A 19,170-nucleotide genomic window follows, 5' to 3' on the forward strand; every position below is an offset into this window, starting at 1 on the left:
TCTCTATTGTATCAATTCTAAAATCAATCATGACTCAAAGAACTTCCTGTTCTATGCTTAAGCATAGGTCAAAGCCCTTTCCATTGTTCAGCAAAAGGTTTCTGTCCTAAAGTAATCTTAAGAAGGGAGGAGGAGGAACCTCCCATGCCAATGGGGTTCACATTCCAATAGACTATCAGTAAGAAATTTTCCAAGTATGAAATTTCCCAATGGCGAAATTTCCAACATTTATAAGTCTAAGAAATTTTAAGGTTTACAATCCCCCCTGATGACCATTGGGAGACTAGTCTCCCCATTGATCATTTAACATAATCATTTTGTAGTTCTAAATTCACTTCTAACTAAAGATATACACAATATTCAATTTTCTAAGAGAAATTAGAATAGTGAGAGAGGAAATAGAAAAGAAAAGAAAGCAAAACCAATGTTTTGCTAGGCGCATTGACAGAAAGCCAAATTAGGGGCAGTCCCTTTTGGCATAAATGTGTACAATTACAATAAATGTTCAATCAAAAGATCAATCCAATCAAATCATATCCAAAGTTCATTCTTGATCTTCTTAATGAAGTGTAGGTTTTCGGCATCTTTCTGCAACAATTCATTCTCTGGATATAAAAGTTTCAAGCTTCTTTCTTGAAAATCTTTTCTCGAACAAAATCAAATTCTTTGATTTTTTATAACAGTAAAATCTTAAACAAAATTCAAAATTCTAGGATTTTTATTAAAATACAATCTCAAACCAAAAAAAATTCAAAAATAAAAAAAATTCTTAAATTTTAAATTAAAATACAATCCCCCCTGAAGTAAGTATTAAAAAATATATCAAGTTTAGCTCAGAATGCAATGTTCAGTTATGGGGGTATATGTGTCAATTATCAAAAGAATAGAAAAATAATCAAAAACATAAGAAAAATTCAAAATGGGCTTTGTATAGGTCCAGTTTAAAGTAATTTCTATCCCACAAGTATGTAGGACAGAATGCAGTAATATTTCACTTAGCCATTTGTAGCCAAGACTATAGGAAGTTGCCATAATATAAGAAGAAAAGAATTAGAATTCTATTTTGATGGGGAAATGTCATTCCCTCGTCTGATTTTTTTTTCAGGGATATAGGGAGCCAGCATGATAGTCAAGCTTTGTACTTGTTTGAGTACTTCATAAAAAAGTGTAGATACAAGGAAGTCCTATGACATAAACATAAGTTAAGCATCGCAACCTCAAGTCTCACTTTAATATTTCTTGTGTGCTCTATTGGCACTATTCAGGTTTAGTCTGTGCTCCTTGTTTTTATCCTGGAATCAGACACAAACATTAATCACAGTCCTATAATATTTTATCAATAAATGGCAGGTTCCCATAGTTTAAAGCTTTTAGGCATATATTGATATTATAGCAAGAGTATATATATTAACTTATATTACTGCAGGGAAAAAATAATATTAATATTAATTATGTGTACCTTCAGTACAAAAAATGAGAAAAAAATCAAATATTCTGATCAAAAAAAAAGAAAAGAAATAAGAAAAATAAGAAAAAAAAGCAGTAATTCAATGTATTCTTGAAAAAAAAGCATCCATTTGTCTATGGATTATTATCTCCAATTCATATGATAAGATAGAGTCACAATTCATATGATAGGATACATTCAATCAGTCTCAGCAAAAGATGCTTTCTTCACATGTGAGCAGTGAATCCAAGAGTCTCTTTCTCCAATCTTTATAGATGTTGGAGTAGTTAATAATATTTGGAATGGTCCTTCCCATGAAGGTTGAGTTGCTCCAGTTCGCTTGAAATTCTTGATATAAACTTTATCTCCTGGGTTCAGGTCTAGCAGAGAAAAGTCTAATGGTCCGGCTTGTACTGCAGCTCCGGATTCATGAAGTTCATGTAGTTTGTGCTGTAACTCCTGTATATAGGAAGCAATAGTAATATCTCCCCCTAATAGCGATGTATAAGCCGGGGAGAAAGGCTTAGCCTGTATAGGCGGATGTCCAAAAAGCATCTCAAATGGTGAAATATGTAAGTCTCCTCTAGGCCTGCTTCTAAGATAAAATAGGGCCAGAGAGAGAATTTCAGGCCATTTTTTTTTTAATTTTTTTTTTGAAGACAGTTTTTTTTTTAATTTAGACATTATTTTATTTGGTCGTTTTCATACATTATTCACTGAAAACAAAGATAGTTTTTTTTTCCTCCCCCCCCACCCCCCGCCTTTCCCTCTCCCATAGCCGACGCATGATTCCACTGGTTATCACATGTGTTCTTGACTCAAACCCATTTCCATGTTGTTGGAATTTGCATTATAGTGTTCATTTAGAGTCTCTCCTCAGTCTTATCTCCTCCAACCCTGTAGTCAAGCAGTTGCTTTTCATCGGTGTTTTTACTCCCACACTTTATCCTCTGCTTGTGGGTAGTATTTTTTTTAGATCCCTGCAGATTGTTCAGGGAAATTGCATTGATTCTAATGGAGAAGTCCATCACCTTCGATTGTACCACAATGTATCAGTCTCTGTGTATAATGTTTTCCTGGTTCTGCTCCTTTCACTCTGCATCACTTCCTGGAGGTTGTTCCAGTCTCCATGGAATTCCTCCACTTTATTATTCCTTTTAGCACAATAGTATTCCATCACCAACATATACCACAATTTGTTCAGCCATTCTCCAATTGAAGGGCATCCCCTAATTTTCCAATTTTTGGCCACCACAAAGAGCGCAGCTATGAATATTCTTGTACAAGTCTTTTTGTCCATTATCTCTTTGGGGTACAAGCCCAGCAGTGCTATGGCTGGATCAAAGGGCAGACAGTCTTTTATCGCCCTTTGGACATAGTTCCAAATTGCCCTCCAGAATGGTTGGATCAATTCACAACTCCACCAGCAATGAATTAATGTCCCTACTTTGCCATAACCCCTCCAGCATTCATTACTTTCCATAGCTGTCATGTTAGCCAATCTGCTAGGTGTGACGTGATACCTCAAAGTTGTTTTGATTTGCATCTCTCTGATTATAAGAGATGTAGAGCACTTTTTCATGTGCTTATTAATAGTTTTGATTTCTTTGGCTGAGAACTGCCTGTTCATGTCCCTTGCCCATTTGTCAATTGGAGAATGGCTTGATTTTTTGTACAATTGATTTAGTTCTTTATAAATTTGAGTAATTAAACCTTTTTCAGAGGTTTTTATGAAGATTATTTCCCAATTTGTTGCTACCCTTCTGATTTTGGTTACATTGGTTTTGTTTGTACAAAAACTTTTTAATTTGATGTAATCCAGATTATTTATTTTGCATTTTGTAACTCTTTCTAATTCTTGCTTGGTTTTGAAGTATTTCCCTTCCCAAAGGTCTGACATGTATACTATTCTGTGTTCGCCTAATTTTCTTATAGTTTCCTTCTTTATGTTCAAGTCATTCACCCATTTTGAATTTATCTTGGTGTAGGATGTGAGGTGTTGATCTAAACCTAATCTTTCACACACTGTCCTCCAATTTTCCCAGCAGTTTTTATGAAATAGTGGATTTTTGTCCCAAAAGCTGGCATCTTTGGGTTTGTCATATACTGTCTTGCTGAGGTTGCTTGCCCCCAGGCTATTCCACTGATCCTCCTTTCTGTCTCTTAGCCAGTACCAAATTGTTTTGATGACCGCTGCTTTGTAATATAGTCTGAGATCTGGGACTGCAAGACCCCCTTCCTTTGTATTTTTTTTTCATTATTTCCCTGGATATCCTTGATCTTTTCTTCTTCCAAATGAACTTTGTTATGTTTTTTTCTAAATCAGTAAAAAAAATTTTTGGAAGTTCTATGGGTATGGCACTAAATAGATAGATGAGTTTGGGTAGGATGGTCATTTTTATTATATTGGCTCGTCCTACCCATGAACAGTTAATGTTCTTCCAATTGTTCAAGTCTAGTTTTAGTTGTGTGGAAAGTGTTTTGTAGTTGTGTTCATATAGATCCTGTGTTTGTCTCGGGAGATAGATTTCTAAGTATTTTATTTTGTCTAGGGTAATTTTGAATGGGATTTCTCTTTCTAGTTCTTGCTGCTGAGATGTGTTGGAATTATATACAAATGCTGATGACTTATGTGGGTTTATTTTGTATCCTGCAACTTTGCTAAAGTTGTTGATTATTTCGATTAGCTTTTTGGTTGAATCTCTAGGATTCTTTAAGTAGACCATCATGTCATCTGCAAAGAGCGATAATTTGGTCTCCTCCTTGCCTATTTTGATGCCTTCAATTTCTTTTTCTTCTCTAATTGCTACTGCTAGTGTTTCTAATACAATGTCAAATAATAGAGGTGATAATGGGCATCCTTGTTTCACTCCTGATCTTAATGGGAATGGATTTAGTTTATCCCCATTGCAGATGATATTAGCTGATGGTTTTAGATATATACTGTTTATTATTTTTAGGAACGTCCCTTCTATTCCTATGCTTTCTAGTGTTTTTAGTAGGAATGGGTGTTGTATTTTATCAAAGGCTTTTTCTGCATCTATTGAGATAATCATATGGTTCTTGTTGGTTTGCTTGTTGATGTGGTCAATTATGTGGATAGTTTTCCTAATGTTGAACCAGCCCTTTATCCCTGGTATAAATCCTACTTGATCATGGTGGATGACCCTTCTAATCACTTGCTGGAGTCTTTTTGCTAGTATCCTATTTAAGATTTTTGCATCTATATTCATTAGCGAGATTGGTCTATAATTTTCTTTCTCTGTTTTTGGCCTGCCTGGTTTTGGAATCAGTACCATGCTTGTATCATAAAAGGAGTTTGGTAGAACTCCCTCTTTGCTTATCATGTCAAATAGTTTGTATAGTATTGGGATTAACTGTTCTCTGAATGTTTGATAGAATTCGCTGGTGAATCCATCAGGCCCTGGGGATTTTTTCTTAGGAAGTTCTTTGATGGCCTGTTGGATTTCTTTTTCTGATATGGGATTATTTAAGAAAACCATTTCTTCTTCTGTTAGTATAGGCAATTTATATTTTTGTAAATATTCATCCATATCACCTAGGTTGGTATATTTATTGCCATATAGTTGGGCAAAGTAGTTTTAATGATTGCCTTAATTTCCTCTTCATTGGAGGTGAGATCCCCCTTTTCATCCTTGATGCTGTTAATTTGCCTTTCTTCTTTCCTTTTTTTAATTAAATTAACCAGTACTTTGTCTATTTTGTCTGTTTTTTCAAAGTACCAGCTTCTAGTCTTGTTTATTAGCATAATAGTTCTGTCACTTTCTATTTTATTAATTTCTCCCTTAATTTTTAGGATCTCTAGTATGGTTTTCTTCTGGGGGGTTTTAATTTGTTCATTCTCAAGTTTTTTGATTTGCATTTCCAATTCCTTGGTCTCTGTCCTCCCTAATTTGTTAATATATTTACTCAGGGATATGAATTTTCCTCTAAGTACTGCCTTGGCTGCATCCCATAAGGTTTGAAAGGAGGTCTTGCCATTGTCATTTTCCTCAAAGAAAATAATTAATTGTTTCTATGATTTCTTCTCTAACTCTCCAATTTTGGAATATCATATTATTTAATTTCCAATTAATTTTTGACTTGGCTCTCCGTGTACACTTACCGATCAATATTTTTATTGCCTTGTGATCTGAAAAGGCTGCATTTATTATTTATGCTTTTCTGCATTTGAGTGCCATGTTTCTGTGACCTAATGTATGATCTATTTTTGTGAATGTGCCATGTGGTGCTGAAAAGGTGTATTCCTTTATGTCCCTATTTATTTTTCTCCATACGTCTATTAACTCCAATTTTTCTAAGATTTCATTCACCTCTTTTAACTCTTTCTTGTTTATTTTTATGTGATTTATCTAAACTTGATAGTGGTTGGTTCAAGTCTCCCACTAATATGGTTTTACTGTCTATTTCCTCCTTCAATTCTCCTAGTTTCTCTATTAAAAATTTGGATGCTATACCATTTGGTGCATACATGTTGATTAGTGATATTTCCTCATTGTCTATACTCCCTTTTAACAGAATATATTTACCTTCCCTATCCCTTTTGATAAGGTCTATTTTTGCTTTGGCTTTGTCTCATATCATGATTGCAACTCCTGCCTTCTTTCTATTGGTTGAGGCCCAAAATGTCTTACTCCAACCTTTAATTCTAACCTTGTGAGTGTCAACCTGCCTCATATGTGTTTCTTGAAGACAACAAATGATTGGGTTTTGTGATCTAATCCAATCTGCTATTTGTCTACATTTTATGGGTGAGTTCATCCCATTCACGTTCAAAGTTATGATTGTCATTTGTGGATTCGCTGGCATTTTGATATCTTCCCCTAGTTCTGACCTTTCTTCTTTAGCTATCTCCTTTTGAACCAGTGATTTACTTTAGGTCAATCCCCCTAGTCCCCTCCCTTGAGATGCTTACCTTTCTATCCCCTCCATTTTTATGATCCTTTCCCCTCCCCCTCTCCTTTCCTCCCTTTTTATACTCCCTCCCACCTCCCCCTCCTTCATTTGCCTTTCTTTCTTGCCCTAATGGATAAGATAGAATTCAGGATCCCACTGGATCTAGATGTTCTTCCCTCTCAGATTTGATTTCACTGAGAGTAAGGTTTAAGTAATTCCACTTCACGCTCTCTTCCTCTCCTTCTCATATGAGAATTCTTCCCCTCCCTTTCCCATGTGTATCTTTATATGGGAAAGATTATTCTATTAAATCCCCCCCTATTTCTTGAAGTAAATCTTAGTGTTATCAACAGTTCCACCCTCCCTTTTCCTTTCTTTGCCCCCACTTTCCCCAAATCTTCTTAATGCCCCAATCTTTCCCTATGCATGTTTCTTCTAACTACTCTTATGATGCATACAATTTTTGAGAGTTATACATAACATTTTCCCCAAATATTAATATATATAATTTGATGTAAACGTAGTCCTTATAGAAGAGAGTTTGACTTAAAGAAAAAGATGAGATTAATCTCCCTTTCCCTTTCTTTCATATTTACCTTTTCATGTTTCTCTTGCTTTCCGTGCTTGGATATCAAATTTTCCACTAAGTCCTGGTCTTTTCTTAGCAAATGCTTGGAAATCTTCTATTTTGTTGAATGCCCATACTTTCCCCTGGAAGTATATAGTCAGTTTTGCTGGGTAGTTGATTCTTGGTTGGAGACCCAGGTCTCTTGCCTTTCTAAATATCGTGTTCCATGCTTTGCGGTCTCTTAGTGTGTTAGCCGCTAAGTTGTGTGTGATCCTTATGGGAGCCCCCTTATATCTGAAGCTCCTCTTCTTGGCTTCTTGTAGGATTTTCTCCTTTTCTTGGAAGCTCTTGAATTTTGCAATTACATTCCTAGGGATTGTCTTTTGGGGATTTAGTCTAGAGGGTGTTCTATGAACCCTTTCTATTTCTATTTTGCCTCCTTGCTCCAGAACATGTGGGCTATTTTCTTTTATAATCTCCTATAGAATAATATTGAGTTCATTGTTTATTTCCGGTTTTTCTGGGAGACCGATAATTTGGAGGTGGTCTTTTCTTCCTCTGTTTTCCAAGTCTGTGACCTTTTCAGTGAGATATTTTATGTCTTCTAATTCATTAATTTTTTGGCTTTGCTTTATTGATTCTTGCTGTTTTATGATCTCGCTTTCTTCGAGTTGCTTAATTCTGGTCGTTAGGGACTGGTTTTGCTTTTCAGCTTTGTCTGCCCTTCTATTGGATGCTTCGAGCTCTTTTTCCAATTGAGCAGTCTTATCTGTCAGACTGCTGATCTCTTTCTTCCATTTTTCTTTCCAGGTTTCCATCTTTTGGATGAGTTCCTGTTTGAGATCTTCCCGAGCTTGTTTATAGTTTCCATTTTGGGAAGCATGTTCTGTTTTGTTGGGATTTCATCCTCATTCTTTTCTTTTCCTTGGGTACTTCCACCATAAAAGTTTTCAATAGTCACCTTTTTCCCTTTCTTACTGGAGGCTTGATTTTGGGCCATGTGAGCCATCCCTTTGGTGGTTTTATTCCCCTTTCCTTTTTGGTCTGGGGTCTGGGTGATATGGGTGGGTTTTCTGTGAATTTAGTTTGCCTCAGACTAGTTCTTCTCAGCCTCAGAGGTTTCTTAGAGAGCTGGGGCCCTGATCACTGCCAAACTGCCCAGGTGTTCAGCTCTGCCCAGATAATCAGCAAGTGGTCCACCCCTGGCATTTAGCTCCGCCCAGATGCTCAGCGCAACCGCCCCTGCTCCCTGGGCCCCCTGTGCTCAGTGCAGGATTCTCCCATGAAACTGCCCTGAAACATTTTTTTCCTGGCAGTCCCCAGATCCCAAGGACCATGGAGTGTCCCCCCCCTCAAACAGAGACATTCCCCACTCACTCGCTGTCCCAGTGAGCACTCTGGTAGCTCACTCTGGTTTCATGGGGGAGGTGGGGGGGAGGAAGGGTGGCTCAGTTCAGGTTTTTGTTCAAGCTTTCCTCCTTCGTATTATAGTGTGGAAATGTTCAAACCCCACGTACCTTCACCTCTGTGGTGTACTGGGGAGTACTGGGGAGTCCTTTTGTTCCTCCAAAGGTGATTTTTATGCTCCTTTGATGTAGTCTATTTCGTTTGGTACTGGAGAGTGGAAGCATGAGGCGTCTAGATTGAAGCCATGATTACCCGGAAGTCAGCTATAGCCCATTAAAGACATTTTCAAGGACATAATGAGGAGAAAAATGACATTGCATAGAAAGACATTCATGTGATGACATTTAATGAAATGTAATTGGCATATGACCATGAGTTAAAATGCATGTGGTATATTGGTTTCTGATAAATATTAAAATAATGATAATAAGGTCTCCATAACCTTTGACTGAGCCTATATGAAGTCTGTACAGACTTGAACAAGAATTATACAAAAGTAAAAATGGCTGGAAAGATTATGAATAGTATCAATGGGCAGAATATATACTTCATTAAAATCATAGCTCAATACAAATATCAAAATTAATTTCCACTTGTTTAATAAGATACATTGATACAGCCAAAAAAGGATGTTGGAAATCTCAGGTCTGTCCGATAGCATCTTAACTATCCCTCCCATCTCTGTGTCTATTTTCTACTTGAAAACCTATGGTCATATACCTTATGCTAAATTCATACATATAACTAACGAAACGTCATAAGAGACAGAGAATTTATAGAACTAAACCAGTGTCTTCCTCCCACAATAATGGCAATTACCATTCTTTGGGCAATGCCATTTCATTAGCTAAGAATGAAAGAGGCAAAATCAGTGGTTTATGTAAGATTATTATGAAATAGTTTACTAAATGTCTTACTCTAAGAGAAGTATATAATGCCTTTTGAATTTCCTTTATCAGGGTAATAACATATGGAGGCAGGCAGGCAGGCAAGAAGGAAGGAAGGAAGGAAGGAAGGAAGGAAGGAAGGAAGGAAGGAAGGAAGGAAGGAAGGAAGGAAGGAAGGAAGGAAGGAAGGAAGGAAGGAAGGAAGGAAGGAGGGAGGGAGGGAGGGAGGGAGGGAGGGAAGGAAGGAAAGAAGGAAGGAAGGAAGGAAGGAAGGAAGGAAGGAAGGAAGGAAGGAAGGAAGGAAGGAAGGAAGGAAGGAAGGAAGGAAGGAAGGAAGGAAGGAAGGAAGGAAGGAAGGGAGGGAGGGAGGGAGGGAGAGAAAGAAAGAAATGAAAGTACAGTAGTCTGGTAAGAACTGTTTCATATAGTCCCAAAATTAATCTTACATTAATTTCTTCTTTTATCAGAAACTTCTTAAATGGAGTTTAATGGTGTTTGTTTTATATCAGCTAGTTTCCCTCTCTATTTGATCCTTTTCCACTGATAGAAAACAGATTCTCATAACAAAGAATTTTACAAACTCTCCTTTTAATTTTCTAGAAATCTTCAATTTCAGATCTCTTGAATATTTGTAGGAATCAAAATCATGGTCACCAATTTATGTTATAAAGAACCATATTTTCCCTTGTGAACATAATAACAACATTCCTTACTCTAGAACTTTATTATCACCACTCCAATATCTCAAGACTTTTTCAGACTTTTATGAAAATAGGTAAGGAATACCTAGTCCATAAAGGTCTGTTCTGAAAATAAATTGAGGGCTACTAGAGCTCTCCTACAAATTCCTTTTGTATTTTGGTTTGTAACTCCTTGTCAATTATGCCTTTAATTGTCTATCTCTTCCATAATGAGGGAACTCTTTTATGGAGGAACTAAATACATAAAAATTGTAATAACTCTTTCTTTTCTCCATCAATATCCATTCTATATAGGGCATCAATACTATCCTTGCTCTATTTTTATCCTTATAATGCATCCAATGGCTCAAATTGCCTGGATTATATATATATATATATATAAGTTTATTAGACTTTGCTGGAAGTCTCCAGGTGTAATGATTTTTCATGCCGATGGACCCAGGCTTCCAACGCTGAGAGAGTGGGACTGTCTCTGTGCATCAACTTTTCCACTTAAAACTCCTTCACACACAAGTGTCTTTGTGCACACTCATCTATGAAAATGCACAAAGACATGTCATCCTCAGTTACCAAGAGACTACTACTAGACTTTGGCCTAAGGCTGTTTCTATAGTTTCTCAAGACTCCACACTGTTCACAGTTTGCAAGGGTCCCCAGGGACTGCATGCTCTCCAGTTTGCAGGGTTCTCCAGTGAAACCAACCTGAGAGGTATTTCCCTAGCAGTCCTCCTTAAATCCCAAGGACCCTGGTGTGCCCCCCCAGACAGAGATGTTCCTCACTCACTTGCTGTCCCTGGTGAGCAATCTGTGCCCCTACTCTGGTTCCGTGATGGAGGTTGGGGGCAGGAGGAAGGGCAGCTCAGTTCACATTTTTGTGCAAGCTTTTCCTCCTTCTTATTGTGTAGAATTATTCAATCTTCATGTTAATGTGGCATACTGGAGAGTCCCTCCATTCTTCCAAGGATGATTTTTATGGTCTTTTGAAGTAGTCTATTTCATTCGGTGCCGGGGAGTGGAAGTGATTCGCTTTTAGATTGCAGCCATGTTTACCTGGACGTCTATATATCACTTTTTGTATCTAGGAAATTAGGTTTTTATCAGATATACTTATTCCAAGATTTTTCCTAGTTGTTTTCCCAACTTAAATGTATTCATTTCATTTGTGCAATGACAATATATATAATGAAAATTGATCTTTTTCTTCTTTGATTTAATATCTCTTATTTTTTCATGAATTCTTCCCCTATCTATACATCCAAAAGGAATTTTCTTTTGCTTTTCTTATTTGCTTAATATGTCATGCTTAATGTTGAAATAATCTATGCATTTGGTGCTTATCTTCTTTATATGCTGACATGTTCTATATCAAATTTTACCTTAGACTTCATTCCAGTTATTGCAAGAGTAGTGAATTTTTACCTTATTATGTTGGGAATTTCAATTTACAACACTTAAAAAATATTCACTTATGTATATTATGTTTCCAAGAATTTCTTTATTGTTAACTAATGACAAATGCTCTTGAAAATTAGTCTTTTATAGTAAGGGTTAGATCTGATATTATTGGCACCTACTATGCTTTCCTCCTTTTTTATTATTTCACTTGAGATTCTTAACTTTTTATTATTATAGGTGAATACTGATATTATTTTTTAATTCTAATAAATATTTCTTCATATTATCAATAAGAGCTAAATTATGAATTAATTAGGCAGTATTGGGCATTTTTTTCATCCATGAGTGATTATATTTTTTCTAAGAGTTTAGGCAGACTTTACAGAGTGTTTTATAATTTTATTTACATATTCCTGAGTTGTGTCTTTGAAACAGAGTTCCAAGTATTTTATATGATCTTTAAAAATTTGTATGTTATTTTATTTTCTGTTTCTTCCTACAGAACTTTGTTGATAATATACAAGAATTATTGGATGGATTTATATTATATACTTAAGTTTTGTGTATTTATATAAAAAAAACTGATCCTAACTTCACTGCTTCAATTCATTTTTAGTTAACTAGTTAACTGCCTAACAATGCCTCATGTTTTTGTAATATATTGCTATGGCAATCTAGAAAATGATTCAGACACCTTCTCAGAGTAAGAGTAATGTTTGCTTTATTTTAAATGCATATGTTATGATACCCAGAATTAAAATTTTAAACCAATTATTTGAAATGTGATTTTTAAAATATTGAAAAAAAATAACCTGATAGATTCTAAATAGACCATAATGGCATCTGAAAAAAAGAGAAATCTTTGTTTTCTCTTTTTGTATTGAATTCTTCCTTTTCTTTTTCATGACATTGTTATAGGTAAAATTTCTAGCACCTGTTGTTGCAGTAATTGCAGAAATATAAATCATTATATAACTTTGATTTTGTTGCACAAAACTCTAAATAGTTTCTATTGCATATAATATTTGCTTGTGGTTTTATAGAGTTATCATTTACCATTTTAAGAAAGACTATTTTTTCCCTAAGGTCAGTTAATTTGCACAGTGGATAGAGCAATGATTCTCCCCAAGAAAACTCATCTTGGGGGCAGCTAGGTAGTTCACTGGATTGAGAACCAGGCCAAGAGATGTAAGGTCTTAGGTTCAAATCTAGATTCAGACACTTCCCAGTTGTGTAACACTGGGCAAGTCATTTAACCCCCATTACCTAGCCCTTGCCACACTTCTGCCTTAGAACCAATATGTACGTTTTGCATCCAAGAAGAAAGGTAAGGGTTTAAAAAAAAAAAAAGAAAACTTATCATACTGAATTCAGATGTGGCCCATTCACTTATAGACCCCAGACAAATCATCAATCTTGTTTTCCTCAGTTATTCAACTATAAAAAAGCCAACAAAAGAAATCACAAATCACCCAATTATCAGCCAAGAAAATGTCCAAAGAGGTCATGAAGAGTTGGACAGGAAAAGGATTAAACAGCAACAGTAAAATCCATCTATATGTTTCTTTCTATGCTTTCCATTTCCTTTTAAGATGAGAAGATTGAATTATGTCATAAAAATATTATAGAATTATTTTTTTTATTTAATAAATATGATACTAGAATTGCCTGTTCCTTGAATGCTTTAAAGAATTCACTTTAAAATATGGTCTATGGATTCTATTTCCCCCATTATGAATATTAGTTTATGGCTTGTCAAATTTGTTTTTGTATTGATATAGATAGATAGATAGATAGATAGATAGATAGATAGATAGATAGATATAGATAGATGTGTATATATATACACATATATGAATTTATATTGATATTATATTTAAGTGAGCTGATTCTTTTTTATTTTATTTTGGGGGACATTTTATTTAGCTAGCCTACAATGTGCATGATATTGTGATAAAAAAAATGTCAGGAGGCAGAGTTCCAAGTACTAAAATTAATTAGACCAGCCAATGTAAATTAAATTAGTCAAAAATTATCTCTATAACTATATACAGAGACATTTAATATGTTGATTTATTAAATAAAATTTTGGAAGGTCATTTTTCAACCCTTCCCCCAGACTGTCTAACACATCTCTAACTAAGTAATTCCTAATGGGGAGGTAGACTTAATAATTTAGAATCCTTCCCTAAGTCTTTGAGAATGATTGAAAATCATATGCCTAATCCTAGGATTCTAAAGTCTAGTGCTAGTTTCACAAAGATTAAAATGAAGCAGTCCTTTTTTCAAGGAACTCATATTATATCTCATATGAAGAAATATTCATATATATGCAAAAACAATTATTTTAAAAATAAAAGGCAAATGCTATCAGTGTGGGGAGAGAAGCAATAATTGAGATACTTGGAAAGAATAGGTGGAAAAGGTAACAGTTGAATTGAATTCCAAACAGTTGAATTGGGATTCCAAAACAGGGATCAATAGCAGGATAAATTGGAGATAATAGAGGAAAAGCAGAATAAAAAGCAAAAAGTCAGTTTGTCTGGAAAATAGAGTTCTAAAGGCCAAAAAATTTGAAATGAGACTAGAAGAATATTTCAAGACTATATTGCAAAGATTTTTAAAAACCAAATAGAAGAGGTGATATAGCATCCTAGAAGTAATAAGAAAGCAAAGATTCTTCTTAAGTAGGCAAATAATATGATTCATCTTGAGTTCTAGGATTGTTAATTTATTGACTGAGAAGAGGATGATGTAGAAAAGAGAGACTAGAAGTAGAAAAACTAATAAGAAATGTACTCTAAGAGTCCAGGTAAAAGGTCAAGGGCACTGAACTGAGGAGAGAGGATGAAATAAGTACAGGAGGTGATGGTAAACATGATATGTCAAGAGCCTGGATATGAAGTTAAGGGATACTGAGAAAGTAAGGATGATGTCAATGGATAACATGAAGTTCTGTGATTGTAAAGATAGTGGTACCTTGGACAGAATTGGAGAAGTTCAAAGAAGATTGGCTTTTGGGATGGGAAGATAATTATCTCTGTTTTACACATACTGTATTTGACACATCTATGGGACATCCATATGATGATTTCCAATGGCCAAGGAGCTAGAAATAAGCTTAGAGAAGATTGAAAAAGAAATATGAGGGAGTCTGTTAGGCTAGTATGTGTATAAATTTGTAATATCTAAATAGTTCTTTATGCATTAAATAGATGATGATTGTAGTTAGGAGCAAGAAATATAAATATTCTCAATAAACCAAGAAGGATAGTGGCTAGCAGTCAACTCCATTTTGGCTAATCCTTTACACATCCTGATTTTAGTAAAGCTATACATTTACCTATATAACCTACATATAAATGAACATATAAGCTTACATATAAGTGAACATAAAATGCTGCATACATTATTCCATTCCCTCCTTAAAGAGTTTCAGTAAAACAAAGAGATAGTTGAAGAACAAAGCCCCTTTGTGGACTTAGGGCATAGTATGTACTTCTGCTTGCTTTCTATGACAAGGTCTAACTACAGAGGTCTCCCCTTAAATATAATCCCTTAATAATGCTTGGATGGATCACCTTGATTTTGTAAGCCTCATTCCCTTAAAGGGCCTACATTACAAATGAATACAATGAGATGTTTCAATGTTGTAGTGTACAATATTCCCTCCCTCTTCCATTTTTTTCTCTTCCCCTAGCTAGAAGATCCTTTTCCTTGCTAGAATGAAAATGATCGCATACAATTTAAGTCCTGAGTCTTGTGTGATGGAGATTATTTTTTGGCACAACCTACCCCCAGGTAGAGTGGATTTTCTTAGGGAGAAGTAGACGAATGATCCCTACCCGAATCTGTTTGGTCTTCACACTGTAAATGATAGGGTTGAGTATGGGGGGCACCAACAAGTAGATATGAGCCATGAAAATATGGACAAGGGGAGAGGTGTGTTTTGCAAAACGGTGAACAACAGATAGACCAATCATGGGCACATAAAGGATGAGAACAGCACAGATGTGGGAGGCACATGTGTTGAGAGCCTTGAGTCTTTCCTTCTGGGATGCAATACTCAGTACAGAACGGAGAATGAAGATGTAAGAAATCAGAATGCCCAAGGCATCAAATCCCCAGAGAAGAATAATGATCACAACCACTCCATAGATGACATTAAATTTAGTGTCAGCACAAGCCAAGCGAATCATATCCTGATGTAGGCAGTAAGAGTGAGAGAGAACATGAGAATGGCAGTAAGGAAAGTATGCAAGACTGACCAATGGTGGAGTACTGGTGAGAGAGCTCCTCAAAAAAGCTGTTATTCCAATCTTAATGATGCGCTTTGGGGTGAGGATGGTGGAATACCTCAGGGGATGACAGATGGCTACATAGCGGTCAAAGGCCATTGCTAGGAGCACTGCAGATTCTGTTAAGGAGAAAGTATGAATAAAAAACATCTGTATTACACATGTGTTGAATTCAATCTCATTGGAGATGGACCACAACACTCTGAAGACAGATACAAGTGTGGGAAGGGACATGCCCATATCAGTGAGGGAGAGCATGGCCAAGAAATAATACATGGGTTCATGGAGGCTTGGGTCAGTCCGGACAATATGAAGGATGGTACAGTTTCCCATTATTCCAATCATGTAGAGAATGAAGAAAGGGATGGAGATCCAGTGGTATAGTGCCTCATATCCAGGAATTCCAGTGAGATAGAATATAGTGGACAGAGAACTACTGGAATTGATGTCTGCCATGGAACTTCTGTGTAGAGCCACAATCCCATTCCACACCACTCACTTCTTTAAGAAAAAGATAGACACAAAAGCAGTTGTCACAAAGAATTCAAAATGTATTTTGTTGTACTTTGATGTTTGTTTTTTAACCATTTTTGCGTTTACCCATACATTTTCTTTTCATCTATATTCATAGCCCACCTTTCATCTTCCCTTGCTATTTTTAATTCCTGAGTTCACTCTATGATCCATATTGTTCCTAAACAGTAGATATGAGCAAAAGGAAGCCACCTGTTTTCATCATAAATATTATCAAACATAAAGGGTTTTGGGAAAACATTGCTGCATTATTGAAACCTAGCCCAATGTGGCTGACAAAATAAACCTGTTGCTTAGAGACTGGATTTGTTTAATACTTAACTCAAGAAATCCAGGTTATGTTAATCCCAAACATTTATCCAGAAGATGAAGATAGTTGTAAATAATGTGAGGGATTTCTTCTGCAGTACATCTCAAGAAATCCATGCATTTTATCTGGAAAGTGCCTCTGTACTGGCACAAAAATTAGAGTATTAGAAATGGGATCTCTGACACTCTCCCTTAGAGTCAGGATTGACCTAAATAGTGTCAGTTTATATGGCAAGATCCAGGTGAGTAACATTGGGATTTGAGTGGAAAAAAGACCTTATTCCTTTGTTTGAATTCTCCATAATACAGGGAGTTCTGTGACTCCTTGAATAAGGAAATTACTAAGGGTGGGGTTAGAATCAGCCTCGCCATGTTTTTTGGCAAATTATTAGTCCCTGAAACTGATCACTGAAATATTATTAGAGATAGCTCTGCAATCTATTAAATTTAGCCAGTAGTCCTATGGCAGATTCTCTCTCTCTCTCTCTCTCTCTCTCTCTCTCTCTCTCTCTCTCTCTCTCTCTCTCTCTCTCTCTCTCTCTCTCTCTCTCTCTCTCTCTCTCTCATGCTGTTATTGTCTCTGCCTCTCCATCTCTATCTCTCTTTCTCTCTCTCTGTCTCCATCTCTCTGTCTGACTGTCTCTCCATCTCTCAGTCTCTCTGTCTCTCTGTCCTTTTATCCTCCTCTATTTTTTCCCTTTATTTCCTATTATTTCCCTTCCTTTATTCCTTCAACCTTCTAGTAGTATAAACTCCTAAAGAAGATACCTGTGTCTGTGACAGTTATTCTGGTATCATGATGGTTATACACTATGATCCAATGCTCAAATCCAAGAGCTGCATGATGACCAAATGAATTCCCAGGAGGGAATTCTTTAATCAGATATTAGTGTTGTCTTTTCTTGTCCTTATAGTGACCATCACTAACAGGTCACCAAATATCAATTCAATACATAGTCACTTAGAAGAAATCCAGGTGAATGAAGGAAACTAGAAAGTATTCTCCTTGGTTCAGTGGTTATGGACTAACACACATGAGCAATAAAAATCATTATGTTTTTCTCCCTTATGCTCTATACAAGCTTCTCAATATTGTTTGTAGATTCTACTACTATAATATATTTCTAAGGAAAAAATGCAGCCAGCCAAAAAGGAAAAAAAAAACTTCAATCAGAAAAATTGAAATGGTAGGGAAGATAAATGAAGTTTCGTACTTGAAATAATTCTTTCAGCTATTTGTAAACTAAAACTAAACTCTTTTCCCAATGAGCAGAAATTTACATCTTCATAATTTCAGTAGAAGATAAGGTTATAAATAGGAAAGGGAAAAAAAAGCAAAATATTTTCTGTCTGTCATTGTAGGACTAGTCAGAATGGGGTTATAGAGATAAAGCCATCAAGCAAAGATTTCCTTTCCTTTCCACATTTGATCAGTTGCCCAGGTCTGTTGGTTTCATGTCTTTTTTCTTTGTTTTTTCATTCTCTTCCCTCAACTCACACTTTCCTTTCTTCATATATGAGTAGACTCTTGAAAGATCTTCCTAATTAGTCATACTGCCTCTATTCCTTCCCTTTTCTACCCATACTCAGCAAAACTGTCAAAACAATATCCCTAAAAGAAATATCACTTTGTATCATTACCTACTCAAGGACCTCTTTCCTCTAAGTTCAAATAGACTCTTCAAGTCTTTCAAAATTCTTCATAATCATTTTCCACCTACACTACTGACTTCTTATAGTCTTCTTCATACACTCTGTATCCAAAACTATATAGTCCATTTATTATACCTTACCTATGATATTCCTTCTGCTTATATGCCTTTATACAGGCTGACCTCAATGTGTGAAATTACCTTCCTTTTTTCCTCTACTTTTTGATGTCCTGCATTTTCTTCTAATCTCAGATCATACTGGCACTTCTTACATTAGGTTGTTTTTTTGATCCTCTGCTCAATAATTCTTCCATCCCAATACCTCCTATTTTTTGAGTATTAGCTTTCTTTAAATTTTGTATCCATATGTGTGTTTAGCACTTTATAACTTTGTCCTTAATTTTGACTTCTTGACAACCCTGTTAATTAGGTGCTATTAATATCTTTAGTAGATGAAAAAACTGAGGCAAAAAGATTTATGGTGACTTACCTTGGACCAAAGAGCTAGTAAGTGCCTGAAACTGATTTAGAAATCTGGTGTTCCTGAATTCAAGCCCAGCACTCTATCCATTCTACCACATAGCTGATTTTTATGTTGTGTCAATCTTTGAAAATATATATGTTTATTTCTTTGGCTCCCTTATTTATGGGGGAATGGCTCTTCAGAGGAAAGGCTTTTACCATGACACTACCTATTTCCTTGATTGCCTTTGTTATTAAAGGCTCAGATCCCATCATATTTATTCAAAGATTAGTTATCTGTTTACCTAAAATATTTTTTGGAGAATCCTCTTCCCATTTCTGGCCCTTTCTTCTCTATAATTGAACATATATACCCAGGAAAACATATCCTACTCAGAGTATTTTGAGTTCTCAGAGGGTTTGGAGAAAGTGTGATACTACAGATGTTTCTAAACAGTTCAGGGTAACTTGGTTCAGATTTCAGCTCTGCTATTTAATGTGACAATAGGCACATTACTTGGTCTCTTAGACCTTTTCTTATTATCTAAAATAAAGTTGCCAATAAATAAATAATGATTTACTAAGCATTTTGT

The 19,170-nt window shown here is 35.6% G+C and overlaps 1 protein-coding gene across 1 annotated transcript; it reads right to left on the bottom strand.

The window, feature by feature from the left end:
• Nucleotides 1-14,981: 14,981 nt before the first annotated feature.
• On the bottom strand, nucleotides 14,982-17,579 carry LOC100618486 (olfactory receptor 51V1-like). Its single transcript, XM_007491172.2, has one exon. It carries the CDS (start codon nucleotides 16,074-16,076, stop codon nucleotides 15,114-15,116), a length of 963 nt encoding a protein of 320 aa, XP_007491234.2. The 5' UTR covers nucleotides 16,077-17,579; the 3' UTR covers nucleotides 14,982-15,113.
• Between the last annotated feature and the right edge of the window lie 1,591 nt (nucleotides 17,580-19,170).

This window comes from Monodelphis domestica, chromosome 4 (genome assembly GCF_027887165.1).
Source record: "Monodelphis domestica isolate mMonDom1 chromosome 4, mMonDom1.pri, whole genome shotgun sequence".
NCBI lineage: Eukaryota > Metazoa > Chordata > Mammalia > Didelphimorphia > Didelphidae > Monodelphis > Monodelphis domestica.

What these genes read in the sequence shown, in the direction of transcription:
- LOC100618486 (XM_007491172.2), bottom strand. Translation starts at nt 16,076, where the DNA reads ATGGCAGACATCAATTCCAGTAGTTCTCTGTCCACTATATTCTATCTC.